The 19,894-nt window shown below is 56.6% G+C and overlaps 1 protein-coding gene across 3 annotated transcripts in view; it reads left to right on the top strand.

Moving 5' to 3' along the window:
• The first annotated feature begins 1,338 nt into the window (after positions 1 to 1,338).
• GFRA2 (GDNF family receptor alpha 2) overlaps positions 1,339 to 19,894 on the top strand; it is an 80,889-nt gene continuing 62,333 nt past the window's right edge. The window contains exons 1-4 of one of the 3 annotated variants that reach the window (XM_054690270.1): positions 1,339 to 1,464; positions 3,652 to 3,729; positions 8,881 to 9,195; positions 14,780 to 14,863. In XM_054690270.1, coding sequence (XP_054546245.1) covers positions 3,690 to 3,729; positions 8,881 to 9,195; positions 14,780 to 14,863 — 439 coding nt within the window. In that variant the 5' untranslated portion in view covers positions 1,339 to 1,464; positions 3,652 to 3,689. Of the gene's footprint in view, positions 1,465 to 3,031; positions 3,245 to 3,651; positions 3,730 to 8,880; positions 9,196 to 14,779; positions 14,864 to 19,894 lie in introns of those variants that run through there. The other 2 variants (XM_054690271.1, XM_037497742.2) reach the window with 2 other exon arrangements.

The following is a 19,894-nucleotide window of genomic DNA, read 5'->3' as shown; positions in this document are numbered from 1 at the left end:
CCCCTGCACAAGAAAGCCGCTGAATCTGTGATGGGCAAAGGGTCCACTTGGGTGGGCAGGAGCAGCTGGGATGGGCCCTCATGGGGGAGGAAGTTGTATCAGTGAACCTGTTTGTGGGTCTCCGCTGAGAGGCTCTCAATTCTCCCAGGACTCTTCTTGTAAGATCTTCTGTCCTTGATCCCTTCAAAGTAATCTCTTTCTCATTTAATCTTGTCATAGTTTCCAAATTTTTTCTCTGGATCCCAGGGAGAAAGGGTAACATTTTATGATGATTTCTAGGAGCCAGGTATTCCACTGCTCTGTGTATAGTATCTCATCTAATGTCTACAAATTTTTTTTTTTTTAAATCCCTGCTTTCTCTGCAGATCCTGGCAGAGTGGCTTTACCCAAAGCAGATGCTCAGGAAATAAGGTGTGACACTTGACGCCTCCCCATCTAAGGGCAGCGCAGGCTGAGGATTCAAGTTAGCAGAGAGCAAGTGCAGTGGGAAACCCTTGTACAGACAGGAAGGGAGAGGGTACAAGGTCAAGGGTGCCCCACCCACACAAATTGAATGGTCTTGGCTGGTGGTGTCCATTTCCCTGTGAAGACGGGGTGAGCCCCTCAGCCACTCATGCCTGCTACCAGGTTTCTCCCCTACTATGGGAAACAGGTGGGCGCCACGCTGGGTAGCCATTTGCTGCTTTCTCAGCCCCCTTCACTGGAGAAGAGGCAGACAAAAGCTCCACACATGTTTCAAAGTGTTTTCTTTCTTTTGTCCAGCCAGAGTTAAAAGAAAGCGGAACATTTTTCTGGGGTGGGTGGGGAGGGAGGGAGAGGGATGGCTAGCGATAATTTTGGAGCCTGGAAAAGGTTCCTTGGGAGAGAAAGATCTTCCTGTAATATTAAAGTGTGTGTGTGTTTGTGTGTGTGTGGGGGGGGTATTTGGCTGGCCACAAGGCACTGGTGGTTTGGGGGAGAGGGGAGAAGAGTCACGGACACCAGGATCCCAGATTCTGGCTTCTGGTCCTGGACTGCCAGGCAGTGTATAAGTCCTGTGGGCTTCCATCCTTTAACCCACACGTTTCTGAAGCCAGTTCCTTTAGTCCACGATTTTTGGGAAGAAGCCAAGGGACCGTGTCAGATGTGAAGAACTGGCCAGACCCCAAGGAATGACAGAGGGCCGCGGAAGGGGTTTCTCTCTGCTCCAATCTCCAAGCCCTCTTCGCCCAGGCCCTCCACCAACCCACCAGAGCCACTAGAGCCGCACCTCCTGCCCGTGCCACTGTGTATGCGCGGGGGAGGGGGCGGGAGGGGGCCAAGTGTCGGCGCGCAGCCGAAGGCCAAAGCCGCCTGGGGTGGCTTGGCTTTAGGAGGAGGCCGGCGCTCTGTCATTGCAAGCCTAGAGAAGCCGGGTTCCCGCCTAAATCTGCAAGATGGAAGTTGCTCCCTCTAGCTTTTCCACTGCTGAAGGCGGCTGATTCTGTGAGTGACCCCTCCCTTCGCGCCCAAGTCGATTTTTAGCATTTACTCTCTTCCAGAGTCTTGTTCATTTCAAAATGCAGCTTAAGAGGCACTACCCAACACACTGCAGATCGAGCCAACACCCGGTTTGGGGTGGCACAGAAAGTTTACTAGGCGGGTGCACCCCACCCCAGTAACACAGGCTCCCTGGAGCTGCCTGCAGGACTGTGTGCACAAGGGTTGAGGGGTACAGGGCAGTTCTACCGAGGCTGAGGATGTGCCGGGGGGAGCGTGAAACAGGGGGCCCCTGCGCGCGGGAGTGCATCTCCCCTGGCCACAGCCCCGCCACTGCGCTTCCTCTTGCGGGAGCGCGTCGGCAATCCCTCACCTCTGCTTCAGCCTTTCCCAGCCAGACGCTTCCTTTTTGGTGCTTCTGGGCGTTTATTGTAAATTCCGTGACTAAAACACGCCAGTGAGCCCGGCCCATCGACAGATGGATCAATCGCCCCCTTCCCGGCTGGGGGAGGGAGGCCCCACCCAGCGCCTCGCAAGCCGGGAGCTGCGGGCTGCGTGGCGAGCGCTCCCGGGAGCCAAGCCCGCGGCCGAGCCTGGCGTGGAGCTCGGCCTGGGTGGGTCTCGGGCGCTCTCGCCAGGCTGGGGTGCGAGGCCCTGCCCGACCCCTCCCGCGCTGTTCGGCCAGGTTCGTGGGGCCAGGTTCGTGGGGCCTCGGTCAGGGCGCCCTGGCACCACCGCCTTGTCCCTGCGCCGGGGAAGGGAGACCAGCGAGGGGGTCTGGCAGGGCTGCGAGGCCGGGGCGTGCAGGGAAAGTTCTAGAGCCCCGCGTGGAGAGCACAAGTGCATGCGTGCGCGGGTCTAGATCCCCGCCGGCAGGCTGTGCGCGGACGCTGGGCGCAGACACAGAAAGGGATCCTTGGAAAGACGCTCTTGACCTACGCCCGGGTCGAAAGAACCATCCATCCGCGGAGGGGGAGTCTCCTCCCCAGACCACCCAGCCGCGGATTTTCCAGCGCCCTTCCCCCCTCCCCCGGGGGGGGCTCGGGCGCGCGGGCTCCACACCCCCAGCCTCGGGACCGTCGGTCGGGGGCGCGGGGGCAGGGGTGGGGTCGGGGCGCGCTACCCGTTCGCCGTGTGCCAGGTCGGGGCCGAGGGGTGCGCAAGGGCTGGGGACGGCCGGGCGGAGGCTTCGGTGGGTTTGCGCCCGAGCGGCGGCCCGGGGAGCCGGTCGGTTTCCGGCCCAGGCGGCAGGTCAGTCCGGGAAGGGCGCGCGGCCGAGCCGAGGGGGCCAGCGGCGGAGCCTGCTCCCCGCCAGCCTTCCCCGGCGCCGGCGCCGCTGCAGAGTGGAGCTGCTCCGCCGCGCGCCCGCGCCCCGCGCCCCGCGCCGCCCGCCGCCTGGGAGCCGGAGCGCCGAGCCCCGGGCGGAGGAGAGGGGCGCGGGCGCGCGAGCCGCGGCGAGGGAGCCGCGCGGGGGGAAGGGGGCGGGCGGAGGGAGGAGCGGGAGAGGGGGAAGGGGAGGGAGAGCGGGCGAGGGAGAGCTGGGGAGAGCGAGAGCAAAGAGCGAGAGCCGGGGAGAGGCGCGGGAGGGAGCGGAGAGCGAGACACGCGCGCAGAGACACTCGGGCCCTGGAATTCCATTAGAAAAAAGTGAGGCGAGCCGGGGTTCGCGGGAGATGATTTTTTTTTTTTTGAATCTTTTCTTCTTCGTCTTGGTGCGAAAGAAGCGACTCTCGTCTCCCGTCCTCGAGGCTCCCACTGGATTGTTCCCTGGCGCTGACACCCGTCGGTGGATTTCTTTTCTGTTTGCATTTTATCCCGACCCCCACCCTCGCCGCCTCCCTCCAGCCCTACCTTGTCAGGTCGCCTCTGGCCACCTCCCCATCCCCTCTGGGAGGCGCGGGGGGCTCGGACCCGCGGGGATCGCGCTGCCGGGACCCGCGCCGGGGAGGGCAGCGCGCAGGACCCGGCTCCGGCTTCTAGAGCAGATCTGCGCGTATAGACGTGTCGCTTGATTTTAGTGGGCACGGGGGTGTCGAGAGGCGGCCCGTCGCCCTCTCCCCCCACCCTCCAGCCAGAGGCGAGGATCGCACGATTCGGGATCTTCCTCGGGTGCACTAGCTGGGATCTCCGCATTGGATTTGGGGCTGATTATCACGGCTTGGCTGTTATTATTGTTATTTTTTTTTACCCAAGGGAGAAAGACAAAAAAACAACTGTGGGATTTATTTAACATGATCTTGGCAAACGCCTTCTGCCTCTTCTTCTTTTTAGGTGAGTACCCGCGGGCGGCGAGGGCACCTCGTCCGCGGAAGCCCGGGGGGCAGCGCGGGGCCGCGCGTTGGGGCGCCGGCTGGAGGCGGGGAGCGCGGGGGGGCGAGCCGGGCGCGGGGCCGGGGCGCAGGGGAGCGGTGGGGAGAGCTCGGAGCGAGCCCGGGCGGCGGGGATGCAGGCGGGCGCGGGAGCCGCGGCTTGTGGGGACGCAGGGGCATCGGGAAGGAGACTTTGAACACCAGACCGTCCCCATCCACGCGCACGCAAACGCACACACATGCTCGCGCGCCACGAGAGCTCTCGTTCCTCTAAATCATAGGTTCCAATTGCGGCAACTTAAGAATGAAAAAATCCAACTCTTGCTCCGGAAGGGGGCGGGAGGGCTGAAGCTCAGGGATGGGGAGAGAGAAATCCTGCCCGTCCCACCTTCCCCAGAGCGTTCCCTGAGGGCTGTGGTGGAGGGCTGGGGTTTCTCCGGCAGCTCCTGGTTGGACATCTGTGGGGGCAGTGCTGGCAGCCATCCCCCACCTGCCAATCAACCTCTGGAAAATGCAGCCCGCTTCCCAATCCCGACCCACCCTTGCCAGCGGCTCCACTACCCTGCAACACTTTTCAAGTTTCTCCCTACCCCTTGCCCTCCCTCCCCGAGCCAGCTAGGTGGGCAGGAGCGGAGGTCTGTGAGCAGTCTTCCGCTGCCCAGCCTTTTCTACCTTTGAGGGTCTGGGGACCCCACCACTGGTGGGAAGAACGTGGGGCGAGGTCAAAGTTGACTACCTTGGGTGAAGAAGAAGAGAGGTGAGGGGCAAAAAGCTGAAGCTGGGTTTGTAGGCGCCCTGCACCTAGACAGGGTGGCTGGTGCCCCTGAACACAGAGGTCTCTTTCTCACCCAGAATTCCCAATCCCTGGCCTGCCCCATTTTATGCTGTGCGGAATCTCAGCTTCTTGGAAAATGGGTACACAGGGAGCATTCTGAGAGCTGAGGTGAGGGAAAGGGTGTTTGCAAGGCTGAGTGCTGATCAGGCTCTCAGGAGAGGCTGCGTGCCTCGCAGGGCCCCTCCCCCAGGAGCTGGAGGATCTGTGTTGAAGGAGCACACATCTGCTTTTGTGTGGGGTGTGGGTGTTGTGCCAGCCACCCTGGCCTGCTGGGCAGCCCTTCCCTCCAGGAGGATGGGAGAGGGAGACAGTGGGGAGGTAGGTGCTTGGCAAGGAAAGAAGGTGGGTGTTGGAATAAGTGCCCTCTTGACTGGGAGGGTATTTGAGTCCTGTGGGTTAGGCTCTGGGCCTTTTGTCCACCCTCCACACCCCCCCACCTCTCCACCCTGGGTCTCCCTGGGGCCTGGCCCTGCTCGAGGGTGTGGCCTTCAATATTTGGCCTCTCTAAGCTTCTGTCCAGGGTGGGAGGGGCTGAGGTGGAAGCTGGGAAGGTGTTCCAAGCCACTGCCATCCTGAACCCTGCCTGGCAACCCTGATTCTGAAGGGGCTTTTATAGACCTGACCTTTCTCCCACTGCTGTGTTGAAACCCAACTTTCTGAGTTGGGCCAAGAAGAAAAGAAAATTGTATTTCAGGAGAAGCAGCCAGATAGCCCTCAGCTCCTGAGACTCCTAGGTATAGGTGTGTTTTGACATCCCAGGTGGAGGAGATCATTGGGCATCTCTAGGCCCAGACACCCCTGTTGCAGGCAGGCTTTTCCTAGCTGAGAAACTCAGGAGTCTAGTCTGTTCTCATGGTATGTGTGTAGCTGTGTGTGAGTGTGTGAGAGTGTGTGTTTGGTGGGGGGAATGCATGTGCACATGAGTATGCATGCCAGAGGCTCTGTTCAGATGGGTGCCCTAACTGGGGGTCTGCCGCTCCTGGGATGAGAGTAGGGGAGGACCTGGGGTCAGTAGCCCCTTTGGTCACAGTCCTTCAGTTCCCTTCGCTAGAGAAGTCCCTTTTGAAAACTAGAGTGAGATTTCAGCTGGGCGACATGGCTCAGGATTAGAGCTGTCAAGAAGGAAGGAATAGGTTGGTGGTAGGGAAACTTCAGCCTCAGGACCCTTTTCCTGGCAAGGAACCCATAATTGGAAGTTGGTTGGAAATTCCACTTGGGCAGAGGCTTTTCTGAAGCTTGAGATACTGGTAGACAGTGTTAACTGGGCATGATGAAACAAGGGCCTTTTGGTGTGCTGCCCCAGGTTCTGAGCCTGACCCAGGCGCTCTGCCCTCCAGTGTTGAGAGTTCTGGGGAAAGTGCGTTGAGGGGTGCCAGGCTGGTCAGAGGGCCATCTCCCTTTGGCCTGCTGATACATCTTGTAGATCTCGTGAGGCCGGTTAATGCAAGCGGGCCTTTGTGACTCTGGTCTCTCAGTCACTGTAGGTATCTAGAAGTGTTTGATGTGTCTTCTTGATGGATGTGAGTTTTCTTCCTACCCCAAGCTTGGAAATGTTACCAGTCACTTTGACCTTTGCTCTCCCAGCATTTTTGGCTGGAAGCTCAGAGTTGCCCTCATTTCCTTCTTTGGTGGGACTGACGTGTTCCAGGGGTGGTGATGGCCACTAGACGGAGGTAGTCAGGGAGTCTGGTGAGAGGCTGCCTGACCCTCCACAAGCACTGCCCAGTCTAGTCACATGTGCCTAACTGGCAGGTAGGGAAGCCCTTCCTTTTTGCATGGGACCCTAGGATTCTGTAAGAAGCACCCCTTGATTGTCTCGACCTTCCTGTAGGGCAGGCAGGGTAAGTGTCCTTCTGGCTAGTGTCGTACCTTAAGCCTGCCATGGATGCCCTTTTCTCCGTCCACCTCCTATGATGGTGTAGCTACAGGTGCAGTCAAGGTCGGACACTGGGCATAGTCAGTGAAAGGAAGGAAACGGTGGTGGTAGGGAAACTTCAGCCTCAGGACCCTTTTCCTGGCAAGGAACTCATAATTGGGAGTTGGGATGGAAATTCCACTTGGGCAGAGGCTTTTCTGAAGCTTGAGATGCTGGTAGGCAGTGTTAGCTGGGCATGACTAAACAAGGGCCTTTCACTCCCACCTATGAAGGAAAGAAAGGAGCTTAGATAAACCAGGTCTACCCCGCTTGGAGATGCAGAAGAAAAACAGGGAGAGGCCTGGGCCGGTATTGAGGCTCTAGCAGGCTGGCTGGCTGGCCGATGGGGACAGCAGGTGCGTGTGAGGCCGGGTCAGCTCAGCTGCTCCTGGATGGCCCAGATGCACCCGAGTCTTGTTCAGGAACCTGAGAATTTGCTGAAGCTGGGAAATAAAGCTGCTGTCTCGGCTTGGATGAAGGACATCTCTAGCCAGTGCCCTGGCAGATGCCCGCTGTCAGTGCCCACCCTCCATAATGGCTTCTTCTCTGGTCTTGTTTCAGCCTGACCACAGCCTTTAGCTCTTCCTTTCCGGAGGCACATGTATGGCCAATGGGAGTATGTCTTTTGCTCTAACCCAAAGACCACCTCTACTGCAGGGCCTCTCCCCGTTTCTCTTCTGCATCTCCAAGTGGGGTAGACCTGGTTTGTCTAAGCTCCTTTCTTTCCTTCATAGGTGGGAGTGCAGGCATGCAGTGCTGCGCTCTACCTCTAGGTGTCGCTGTCTCCCTGCCTAAGGTAGCTCCCCCTTGAGCGGGGGCTCCAAGGGGGAAGCAGAGAGATGTGGCTCTGGGTGGAAATGGGGGGGACAGTGTGGGGTTCCGAGGAGGGGACTTCTGGCCTAGGATCTTACTCTATTTGGGGCAGGGTAGGTGGAAGAAGCCTCCCATATCACTCCTCGGGTCTTGGACAAGTTGGTCTTGCCTCTGGGCCTTGGTATGGGCTTTTTCTGGGGATTGGTCTGGCACCAGGGGCTTGGAGAGGACAGGGAAACCAGGGAGATGTCTGCCTAGAGGAAAGCGTTTTGGGATCTTGATTTTAAAGCATCTGAGCCTCTCTCAGCCCTTCACCTCAGTACGTTCTTCCTTGACCCCTGGCCTTATTAGGACTGGGTTCGGCTGCTGGGCTTTGGGGGTGATGAGTGAGAAGAGTGGACTAATTGTGCACTTTCGGGGAGGTAAGGTTCCAAGTGTGAGGCCAGTGCTAAGGGTGGGAAGTGATTTCCTTGCAGTGACTTGGTTTTGGAAAGAAAAAAAGGTGAGACAACTTAAGAGGGTTTAAAGGCAGGGTTGGAAGGAAAGGATAGCGAAAAAGACATGAGGGGAGAGGAGAGTGATTGGGGAGACGGTGAGGGAGAGACTGAGAGAACAAAGCCATTCACAGGGAAACCATGATGGGAAGTTGACCCCTTAGAAGAGAAGCGTGAGAGAAAGGGAAAGGCACATTTCAAGAGAGAAGAGACAGGGGGGAAGTGTCTCACCAGACGTGCCTACAGCCTTTTCTTTTGCTGGGGTTTGGGGCAGAACTTGGCCTCTGAAAGATGGACTTGGAGGGAAAAGGGTAGCTCCTCCCTTCTGGCATGCCTCCGTGGAGCCCATGGGGCTAGACTGTCTGCTTTTTAAAACCTAGGAATTCAGAAAGGAAGGTCAGAGTGGCCTTTCAGCCTGCATGTGACCTTGAGTTGTCAGCTCCCTTCTTTGGGCCTCAGTTTCCCTAGGGTAAAATGAGAGGGCTGCATTCTGTGGTCTTTAGGTCCTGACAGGCTAGGAAAGTTCTGCTGCTTTCCAGGCCTAGCCCAGCACCGAGGGTGGACCTCTGGCGGACCTCTGGCTGGGACTGAGGTTGATAGGAGGCCTGGGTCTTGTGAAAGCCAGACCTGGGACCTCTGCGCTCCCAGCAGGTCCTGTAGCCTCAGCTCTCTGCTAAGCTGGCAACAGTCTTCTCTGGACTACTGGTGTCTTAGACTGGTCTTGAGGGTGAGGCCTCTCCTGGCTTTCCTTGCTGTGCTCCTGGGCCAGGGTGGGTGCCGAGTAGCTGAGGGTGGAACTGAAGAGAACTGGAGAGCTGGGGCAGAAGGATAGCTTGAGGTCTCTTTTGGGATTCAGGAGGGATGGTGGGAACTTGGGGTGCTTGAACCGCCACCCCCGACCTGGCTCTGTTGGGGAGAACAGCCTTGAGTTGGCCTTCGTGTGCTTTGGAGGCACATGGGAGTGATGTTCCCAGGAGGGCCCACGCCCCCAGGCCTCCATCTTGGGTGGGAGATTGCGGAGCTCTCATTCACACTTGTCTTCCCTCCCCACCTCAGACGAGACCCTCCGCTCTTTGGCCAGCCCTTCCTCCCTGCAGGGCCCCGAGCTCCACGGCTGGCGCCCCCCAGTGGACTGTGTCCGGGCCAATGAGCTGTGCGCTGCCGAATCCAACTGCAGCTCCCGCTACCGCACGCTGCGGCAGTGCCTGGCGGGCCGGGACCGCAACACCATGCTGGCCAACAAGGAGTGCCAGGCAGCCCTGGAGGTGCTGCAGGAGAGCCCCCTGTACGACTGCCGCTGCAAGCGCGGCATGAAGAAGGAGCTGCAGTGCTTGCAGATCTACTGGAGCATCCACCTGGGGCTGACGGAGGGTAAGCTTGGCGGGGCCCCAGGGAGGAAGAGGTGGTAGCAAGGGGTTCTTGGGGTGGGCCCAGGCTCCGAAGTGGACTTGGATGTGAGTGAACTGGTTGGCTTGCTCTACCTGCCAGGGGAGCCTGAGGGCCTGGAGGAAGTAGCCGCCCAAGCTAGGAGGGCAGCACCTCTTGGGGACGGAGGCAGGGGACAGCCCTGGAGGTGGTTTGGGGAGGACAAAGGCTAGAGGAAGGGGAGCCAGCAAAATGGGGGGAGGAGAAGTAACCAAGGTGAAGGGGCCCACACCCAGAGCAAGAGAAGTTGCGGTAGGAGCTCCCTCCTAGGTGGATGGATGTGAGAATGGAGAGAAAAGGGGCGGCCATGTGCCTGTAGAGCTTTGCCAAGGTGCGCGGAGGCTCCTCTGCTGCTCCTCCAGCTCCTAGGAGGCCTGTCCTTCAGAGGGGAAGTTCCTTGTCCCATGGCTACCTGGTGTGGGCTGAGGGCCAGAGCAGTGTGGTCTACACCCCTTGGCAGGTCTGACTTGGAGTCCCAAGGCAGATCTATAGCGTCATCCCCCCACACCCCAGCAGCCCCCTCTTTCCAACCCCAACCCCCTGGAGCATGGTGTATTTGCATGTGCTTTGAAAGTTTGACCACCTGGGTCGCTACTGTTCATTTGTTGATTTGGCTGTTCTATAACTTCTGTTAGGCATTTTGGGAAGAGTATAGAATAAGCTGGGGTAGCCTTTGCCTGCATGGAGCTCCTAGTCTGGGGGCTAGGGGCATGCAGATAAGAGAGTTTCTGTCATTTGGTGGCAGAAATGCTGTTGGCAAGCACTGAGGGGAGCATCTAATGCCTTATTGTGAACTCTAAATAGCCTTCCTGGAGGAGGCAGCCTCCAAGCTTAGATCAAGAGTGAGTAGCATTACTGGATGAGGGGATTTGTGGGGAGTGTAGAGATTGGGGGAGAGCTGGGCAAAGCTCTGCAGTGAGGCACCTGAATCCTTTTACAGACCTGCAATTCACTCAGTATGGGGGGGAGTTGGAAGTACAGATGGGGTGAGGAGGGAGCAGGTAGCAGTGAGCCCTGACCTGTCATCTTAAGAGACAGGATTGGGCCTCTCTTCAGGAAGATATTTATGTGGTTCCAAGGAAGGGGGGTGTGTGCGAAAGGAGACTGTGGAGGCCGCTGTGTGACTTGGGCCAGGAGTCTCCGGGCTAAAGGACAGTGGCAGGACAAAGGCGAGGTAGAGTCAACAGCTCTTGGTGACAGGAGAGAGGAATCAAGGAGGACACCCAGTTTTCACTCTGGGCATGCCAGGTGGGTGATGAGTACCTCACAGCGTGGGACTGAATGAGGAGGGCAGGTCTTGGTCTTCCAGTTGGCCATACTCTGCAGACAGCTGGGCAGGAGCTTTGTGAGGGAGTGGGTGGACAGAGAGGCTGGGGAGCCACCATCCACCTGGAGGTGGTTACAGGGCAGAGGTTGTGGGAGGCGGGCAGGGGAGAGGCCAGGACCTCAACTTTTTAGAATGGGCAGGAAGGGAAGGCTGCCAAGGGGACCAAGGAGGCTTCTGGGAGAGGTGGGAGGGATAGCAGGCGGCCCCAGGAAGTGTCAGCCTCAAAGGGAAAGAGTGTTCCCCCAAGTGCTTTAGTAAGGGGGTGAAAAAGTGTCCCTCATGCTCTTGGGGTGAGCATATTAGGTAGCTGCTGGGACAAGAGTCTGGCTCAGGAGTGAATGGGACTTGGAGCTGGGAATGATGACTGGAGAGCAACTCCTAGAATTTTGGTGTGAAAAAAGAAGAACAAAGGGTGATCATTATTATTTTAAGATGTGAGAGGGTAAAGCAATTTAAATTCCAAAGCAGTGATAGAGATATTGAGGTGGAGAATAGAGGGGTACTCTGTGGAACAGTACTGGGCAGGGTGGACCCAGAGCCTGGGGGATCCAGCCTTGGAATGGTCCGGGGTGCTAGCAGGCCTCCTGGGCGCTGGAAGGGAAGGGGAAGCGGGATCAGGTGCTGGGAATTCCTGAACTGGGGTGAAATTGTCCAGACATGCCCTGAGTATAGAAATGAGCTGTGCGCATCAAAATTAATAGCATCACGCCTTTAATAACAAAGTCATTCCTCATGAGTCAGGTGGGCGTGTCTCCCATTTCCAACGCCCTCAAGTCCTAGAACCAGACATGGACACAGAGCAGGAGCAATGCCATCCAGCTACCTGCTTCCTGCCACGGGACCAGAGCAGCCTTCACGCAAGGGGGGCTCTGATGCACAGAAAGTGAGGCTCCCCAATCTGCTGGCACGGCTGTGTATTTCCTGTTTCCTTTCTGGCAGCCTGTGCTTCAAGCCATGGGAGATTGGGCAGTGGTTGGGGTGGGCATGCGTGGGCTGCAGATAGGAGGGCAGGATTGCTCGCTAGAAGACCTGCTGGAGGGGTCCTGTGAGTCTTCCCATGGGGCAGCTCCCTTGGGCATCACCCAGTGGGCTGTGCAGAGAGAGGACCGAGCTGATGGGCGCCCGGAGACCAGGCTTTCCAGTGCCAACGGCAAATATAGCTCCCGTGTGCTGTGCTCCGCCCTGGGGCACTCACAGCCCTCCCCGCCCAGGAATTGCAGTGTCTCTCCCACTCTTGAGATGGTTCTTGGTTTATTTACTCAGAAGCCATCTTTTAAACACCTACTGTGTGCCTCAGTGAGTGACAACACTGAAGAAGCGATGATCTCTCCCAGCTAGTGCTGGGGTTTTTGGCCTGGACCCCACCCCTGAGCCCTCTCTAGAAAGGCAGATCCCTGCTTTTCTCTTCCGCAGAGCCTTGTACCAGCCTGTGGGACTCCATAATACCCTGCCTCTGGGTCTTGGGGGACAGAGGTATTTCTGCCCAGGACTGACTGGGGAAGCCAGAGAGAGGTCTTTCAACAACAATGTTCCTGCGAGTTACAGGATCCTACCTGCGACTTCATCGTTCATAGAGTGGGGGAATGGTCCCCCTGAGGAGGCTGCAGACACTGCCTCCTTGTTCCTTAATGACACTTGTTAACCTGGCTGGGGTCTGGGGTGGGGCAGTGCTGAGCAGAGGGGAATCCCTGAGAAGGTTAGATTTAGATTCTTGGCTTCTCTTTGGCCCCTACTGGTGGTAGGGTCCCCCTGGAGACTAGGCCCCACCTTATCCCTCTATTTGAAGCTGAGGTTGCTGCTGTCAACATAGGCTGACACCCCTCACAAGTAGAAAGAGCTGGAGGTGGCAGGAACATGGCCTCTGCTGAGCATGTAGACTGTTCCAGCTGCAAAGGACCTGGGGGTCATTTGGACCTACTCTTGTTTTGATGGAAACAGGTGTAGGGAGGTGGGTGGCTTTTGCACACAGCAAACTGGTGGTGAGAGCAATACTTGGGCACATGCAGGTCCTTTTTCACTGCTCCTGGGAGACACTGGGCCTTGGCCTGTCTTCCCCCTCTTTGTCATCACTCATGGCTGCCATTGCTGTTGGTCTCATGGAGAGGCTTGAGACCAGGCTGCCTTTCTTCTCTAAAGGTGACTCTGAAGTTCAGGGCTACCCTGTTTATCCAATAAGAAAAGAAAATGCTTCTGCCATGTGTCTTCTCCCAGGTCATGACCAGGAACCTGATGTCCTGGATTTGGCTCCAGCCTGGCTGTGGGGATGCCCTGTGGGCCAGGCTTCAGATTTCCCACTGGTAAATTCTATTGCAGTTGTTTTAAATAGGATGGGCCCCTCCCAGCCAGTCCTGGAACAGGCTGTTTAACCTAGACACCCCCTGGTCAGTCATCCTAGTGGACCCATCCCCAGATGTTGCCTGGCCAGATGTAGCAAGGATGACAGACACTGATGAGGGGGAGCCAGCCAGCTGGCAGGGCAGAAGCCTGATCCTGTGAAAAGTCCATCAACAGCAGTACTTGTTTAAGAGCAATTTGGTTTCAGTAACTTTATTTTTGGAGACAGTATTCATAATGGCTGGACTATGGAGCCAACTTGCAGGGTTTGAAATTTGCCTCTGCCCACTGTGACTTGCAAGTTAGTTAATACCTCTTTGCCTCAGTACCTTATCAGTAAAATAGGGAGAATGAGAGCGCCTATTATGGAGAAGTGGATTAAATGAGTTAGTATATCTCAAGCACTTTCAACAGTGCCTAAGTGGAGAAAGCACACTGTCACTCTCATTTTTATTATAAATGTTTCCTAAACTCTTATGTTATTTGACCTCAACAAATAGTAATGGCTGGTAACCCCATTGAAAGGAGTTTTTCCAGTGCCCGTGGATAGAGTGTGGGACGCTGAGATCATACAGGCCCCTGGTGGCAGCCTGGTCAGCCCCAGGGGGCGGTGGGATGAAGGTGGGCCTGAAAGAATGAGAGGTGTTTGGAGGATGTCAATCAGCAAACACCAGTTGGGTGCCCATTGTGCAGAAGGCATTCTGGGTGCAGGTGGAGCAGGGCATAAAGGGTGCTCCTAGGACATGAAGAGAAGGGTGAAGCCAATTCCTCCAGGGGGACAGCACCTATTCTGTGTCCTCCGGGTACAGCAGACAGACTCCTTGTTCTGTGAACCAGCAGAGGGCTGGTTAAGCTTAGTATTTGGGTGAGCCCCCAGGGCTGGCTGGACAAGACCCTTACGGGAGGGACTCAGGGTTCTTTTCTAAGTGGGGACCATTTCTTGTTGGTGGCCCCAAGGGTGCTGTCCCACAGGGCCTCCCCGCTAGGTGGCTGCTTAGGGTGGCCCTGGGTGGATGGGATGTCAATGTGTGAGGCTGTGAATCAGCACCTGAGTTCCTGCCCCCTCGCTCAGTCTGAGTGATTTTCCATTGATTTCTCCTCACCTGTAATGTTTTAGGAGGATGCACTCTCTTATGCTGAGGCACTGACAGAATGGGCGGGGGTGCTGAGACATGGTGAGGGGGATCCAGGGCAGCCCCCTGCCATTAATCTCCTGTTGCTTGCTTTTCCATTCTCAGAGTCTGATGCTCCCCAAAGCCTCCAAAAAAGGTCAGAGAAGCCAGCAGGTGGTGAGGAAGACGGTAGGAGAGGGATCAGGCCCCGGGAGCTTGGGTTCAGGCCTTTACTCTGAGGACCCACCAGCTCCACCAGCCAGATTCTACTGGTGACAGAACAGGAAGCAAAGAGGAAATTCTGCCTCTGATAGGGACCTGGGCATGCTGTCAGGTGTGTTGGGAGGCAAAGGTGACGTGAGTCCAGCTCTGGCTCCGCTCTGAGGAGCTGGGTGGCCTCAGGCTGCTTTTCCTGTCTGGGCTGCCTCAGAGCCCTCTTGTGAAATGAGGACTTTGTACTGAGGGTTGTGGAGGGCCCTGGGCTTCACGCCCTGTGATATGTGTCTGGTTTTGCTTGGACTGTGATGGTTCCAACCTCCCTGCAGCTTCTTTCTGGAAGAGGCAGGACGTCCTCAGAAGAGGGCTGCACACGCAGGGAGGGTGTGAGAGGGGAGTCTTTGACAGTGCTGCCCCGCTCTGGGGAATTGCTGCCCTACTTGGAGAGAAATAGCTCACTCGTGTGAAATGTTCGGCTTGCCCCTCTCAGGTGGCACTTTGGGAGGGAGGAACTGTGCCTGATGCTGGTTCTCTCTTCCAGGTGAGGAGTTTTATGAAGCCTCACCCTATGAGCCCGTGACCTCACGCCTCTCGGACATCTTCAGACTTGCTTCAATCTTCTCAGGTAAGCGGGCTGGGGCCGGTCTTCGCCAGTTCTCTGCACCTGGTGGAGTGGGCTCAGGTCCCTGGGCTCGGCTCAGGTGGCCTGGCCTTGGCTCAGATGGTCTGGCCTTCGGCTGGGTCTGCCACTCAACCAGCAAGCCCCTTAATGTTTCTGAGTCTCGGGTCCTCGGGTGAAAAAGGAGGCCACGACACCCACTCTGTATACTCTGTATAAGGAGTATTTGTGGGGATTGCCTGTCATGCAGTGGTCCTGAATCTGCAACCTGATGTCACTCTCCTATTTGGTCAGTTGATAAATCGCTCAGCGCCTCCGTTTCCCCAGTTGTGCAATGGGGTGAGCACCAGCACATACATCATGGGTTGTCCCAAGGTCTACAGGAGCCAATGTAAAGAGGTTGCATGCTGGCACGTGGGAGCGGTCAGGGACTGTCAGTGTGACAGTTGGTGTTAGTTGCACAGCGATCATTCAGCTCTGGGTTTCCCTCTCCGTGAAGGCTTTGCTTCTTGTACGCACTGAGGGGGCCTCTAAGGGAGGACTCTGGATGCCAGGCCATTCCCACCTGCCCTGCTTCTGGGAGTGAGAAGGGCCATGCTGAGTTCTAGGCCTCTTGAGATATTTGGTTTTCTCCTTGGCTTGTTCCTCTGGCAGTTGGAGACTAGTGTGCCTGGCGCACCCACTTTCTCAGCACTGAGGAGAGAGGCTTCTGGATCTTGGGCCCTGCTCTGTGAGGGCTGGGTGTGCTCTTCTGGAGCCCCTGCTAGCGCTCAGAAGTTGCTGGAGAGGCTTGTTCCCTGGTTTCCAGGGAGTTTTGTGACAGTATTTGAAGTTTTTTGGTTTCTCAGCAGCCGCAGCACTGATGACATTTTGCCGTAGGAATTCTGTCTGTGGGAGGAGCCGATGTGGCCACTGTAGGGTGCTCAGTAGTTGCCCTGCTCTCTGGACACCAGTAGCAGCATCCCCAGACTGTGACAGCCCTTAATGTCTCCATACATTTCCAGCTGTCCCCTGGGGACACAGTCGCTGCCAGTTGAGAAGCTCTACTCTCTAACTGCAAAATGGGAGACTCCAAGCCCTGGAGTGGAGGACTCTTTAGGACAGTACTTCTCAAACCTTTTCCCTTTTCATTGTTACCATCTTAATGAGTTCTCTCTAATAGAGAGATATTGCTTTAGTCTGCTTGAACTGCCCAACAGAACACCACAGACTGGATGGCTCAAAAAACAGAAATTTATTTTCTCACTTTTCTGGAGGTTGAGGTACAAGGTCTGGCAGGGTTAGGTTTTTCTGTGAACTTTCTCCCTGGCTTGCTGATGGCCTAATTCTTATTGTGTCCTCACAGACAGGGGAGTGGGGAGTGGGGTGGGGGAAGGAGGGGGGAGAGAGAGAGAGAGAGAGAAAAGAGAGTTGGATCTTTTCTTCTTATAAGGCTACAGTCTTACTAGATTAGCACCCCACCCATTTGACCTCTTTTAACCTTAGTTACCTCCTAAGCCTTGTGTCCAAATACAGTCACATTGGGAGTTACGGCTTTGGCAAATGAAATTTGGGGCTGCACACAATTCAGTCTGTAGCAAATGCCAAGAAATAAAATTTTGTCAGATGGGGTTGAAAGTTGGAGGGTCACACACCATTGTTAATAGTTCCTTCTTTTTCCCCCTGCCTAGCCAAGCACCAATTCTTGCTCCCTGGTAACACCCTCCCTCCCTTGAAAATGCATGTCACTGGTGGGGGAAATCCTGGAACCCGCTGACCAAAGGTTAGCCACCTGGACATGACTTTGTGCCTGCTTGGTGGTTGGGGGCAGGGGTGAATGGGATGGAGACTTTGAGGATGGTCCGTGCATTGAGTGTCTTGTCTGGGCTGTTACCATCATAAGGTTACGGGCTCAGAGCGGGTTCCTCCTGGCTGTGCCTGTGGGTGCTGTGAGGGCTCTATGGTGAGCTTGCCCACTTGGCAGGGCTGGGTGGTGTGAGGGGCTGACCGAGCACCCCCCCATTTCCTGGATAGACCCCCCCACTGGGGACAATTCCTTTGAGCTGTGCCCAGGGGCTCTGTGCAGGACATTGAGGATGTGTTGGTGTGTGGCTGCCTTGGTGGGCCTGCCCTGGTGGCCCTGGGTGCACCCTGCCAGCAGCTCAGGGACCGGTAGAGCAGGACTTCCAGTAGAGCACCGGGTTTACCTCCAGTAAAGACATGACTTCGGTTGAAGTTCAGAGTTCCTCACCTTAGCCTTGGCCCCTAATGCTTCCCAGACCCTCACTAAGTATCTTCTTAGCAGAAGATCTTTATGTGATGAACTTGACACTGCGGGACAAGGCTGTTGACAAGACAAATGAGGAAATGACCACGTCTGCCTCTCATGGATCAGCTTCTCTCACCTGTCCAGTTCCACACAGCCCTTGATCTCTGGGCTTTAGGATCCACTCCCTACAGTCAGGACAAGGCTCAGGGCCTGTGACGTTCTCTCCTCATCACCCTGTTGGCCCCACTGCACGCAGGACAGCCCTAGAGCTGGTGTGGGTGGCTCTGTCTGGGGAACAGGGGCACACAGCTGGGTGGAGGGGCCTTGGCCTGGCACCCAGAAACCAGATGAGCCATGGAGGTGCAGACCCAGAAATGAGATTGGGTGGGGCACTGGGAGGCCTGGGCTCCCGGGCATTTTCTGCCATAGATTGCCTGGGGGGCTTGGGGCAGGTCACTTCCTGCTCCAGACCTTCTATTTCTTTTCTGAGAGAAGACACATGCTTAGAACAGTGCTCCCCAGCCTCTTGCCAGCCAGGAGCAGGCAGTGGCTGTGCTGTGGGGTGAAGTAGGGTGCTGTGGGTCAGCAGAAGATGAGCAGAGTAGCTTGGGGCTCAGGTGATGATCACCTGCCCGGCCTAACTGCCCTGTACGCTGGGGGTCTGGACACCCTCCTTGCCTCACTGTCTGGTCTCCTTGGCCTGGGTGACCCACAAACCTGCCCTGAGGCTTTAGGGTTATGAGTCTGCTACCCAGAGGCTGCTGTGGAGCCTCGTCCCATCCACCCACCTTCAGCTATGTGCTCCCGCATCTACCTGTGAGCGCTCAGAGGCCATGGGGGTCTGGAGTCTTGTTGGCCCTCCTGGAAGCTGTGCAGCCTGCGTTGGGCCCAGGGTAGCAGGAAGGTGCCACTGTGAGCTTTGGCACAGTTGCTACTGTCTTTACTGTCAACTGTCTGGGAATTGAGGGCCTGGTACAGGATGTGTATTCTTTTCTCTTGCCTTCTCTCCCTGTTGGGGTTCTTGGGAAGTCCTACTGGGGTTCTGTTGGCAAAGAAAACTGCCGGGGTTCCTTGGTATCCTCTGGGGGCCCTACCATCTCCTCCCCCTCTCTGTCTCAGTCAGAGAGTGCCCTGGGTCCACGATGGGGTCTTGCATTCCTGTTGTCCTGCTACTCCCAAATGCAAGGCCGGGAGGAGAGCAGTCTGACTGCCCGGAAGCAGGGTGACAGTGATGTTGAAGGCACCCAGATGTCCTGACCTGGCCTTGGAGATGGGAAGGGAGATTTCAGGAAGAGCAGTGACGTATGTCCTTTCTCCAGAAATTCCAGCCTCCCTTGAAAACACGATTGGAGAGTTTGGGGAGGCAGCATGGTGCATGGGAGGAGCCTGGCCCTTGTCCCAGGCAGTCCTGTGTTTGAATGAGGACTTGGCCACTTAGGTGTGTGTGATCTCAGGCTTGGCCTCTTTGAGGTGTAGTGCATGTTGGGTTGATAGTGAGGGCTTGAGAGAAGGATGTAGGCAGAGTGACCCGGTTAGTAATTGTCTGTGCCAAGGATGTTGGGTAGAGCAGGGCGTGTTCTGGAGGGGATACAAAGTGGAGTTGCTGAGGTTGGGAGTCCTCTGGCCCCAGCGGTCTGTGACTGTGAATATCGAATCCCGGCTGGTCCCATCTGAGGAGGCAAAAGAAGGTGGCCCAGGGTGGAGAAAAGGAAGCTTCTTAGGGGAAGAAAAGAGGTGGTCTAGGCAGAGGGAGGAGGTGAGGCATGATGTGGAGAATGAGGGAAGTGGAAACGCTTGGGAGGCCATCAGAGTGAGGATGCAGGCCTGGGTGGTCGAGCGGCAGTTTCTCTTCCGGCCACCGGCCAGTCCTAAGAGACCCGGAGAAGAAACAGGCAGATGGTCTTGGGTGTAGCTGGTGCTGCCTTTGCATTCTTGGTTGGGGTGGGGCCTCCAGGGCCTCCGCAGCCCGTGTAAGTGCTGCCACATGCACGGACGTGGAGCACACTCAGGAAAACAAGCTTTTTCTTCTGTCACTGGATGGGAACAGAGAGATCACCAAGGTTCACCCCTTCACTGTACAGAGAGGGACACCAAGGGCCTGAGAGAAGGGACAGACTAGACCAGGATTCCAGTCCTGGCCCTGCTCGCCTACTGTGTCCCTTGGCCAGGCGCCTTGCCTCAGTGTGCTAGTTTCCCTGCATGGCACGGGGCTGAGGAAACACGTCTGCTTGGGTTTTTGTAAGTACATGGCCCAGTGCGTGGCCCAGTGCCTGGCATATTGTCTGAAGCTTATTATGAAGTGGTTTCTCCAAAGTCAGCTCTTTGGGGGATGGAGGGAGCCCCATTCTTTCATGTGAGGTATTGAACCTGCATGGGAAAGGAGGCTAAGGTAACAGGTGGGGGGGCAGGTTACAGGGCTGGCCTGGAGGCTGCCCTTGGTAATGCCTGGTTCGGCTGCTGACGTGGGCTACCCACATCCATGTTAGCACTTGATGGAGGCTGGTGTAGTAGCGTGGCCAGGCAATCTTTAGGGAACCAGAGGATCCTGAGGCTCCTGCTAAGCCACTGTGACCTCATGTGCTCCCTTGTGACTGGGCGGGTCATACGGAAGCTGGTGAGAGGGCCAGGCTCAGGGCCTCCGTGGGTTGAGGAAGAAGAGCTGGGTAGTGTCCACTCAGCCAGCAATCGTCTGGGACAGGCTGTCTTTCTTGCATAGAGCCAGGAGAGGTCCACAGATGTTCTTGTTCCTTTTGGGGGGGGCTAAGGAGAGGAGGGAGCTATACCCCAGC

Source organism: Talpa occidentalis, unplaced genomic scaffold (genome assembly GCF_014898055.3).
Source record: "Talpa occidentalis isolate TD23 unplaced genomic scaffold, MPIMG_talOcc4v2.1 talOcc4.8, whole genome shotgun sequence".
Classification (NCBI taxonomy): domain Eukaryota; kingdom Metazoa; phylum Chordata; class Mammalia; order Eulipotyphla; family Talpidae; genus Talpa; species Talpa occidentalis.
Note: the sequence above shows the minus strand (reverse complement) of the source record. Positions and strands in the feature narration are given on the sequence as shown.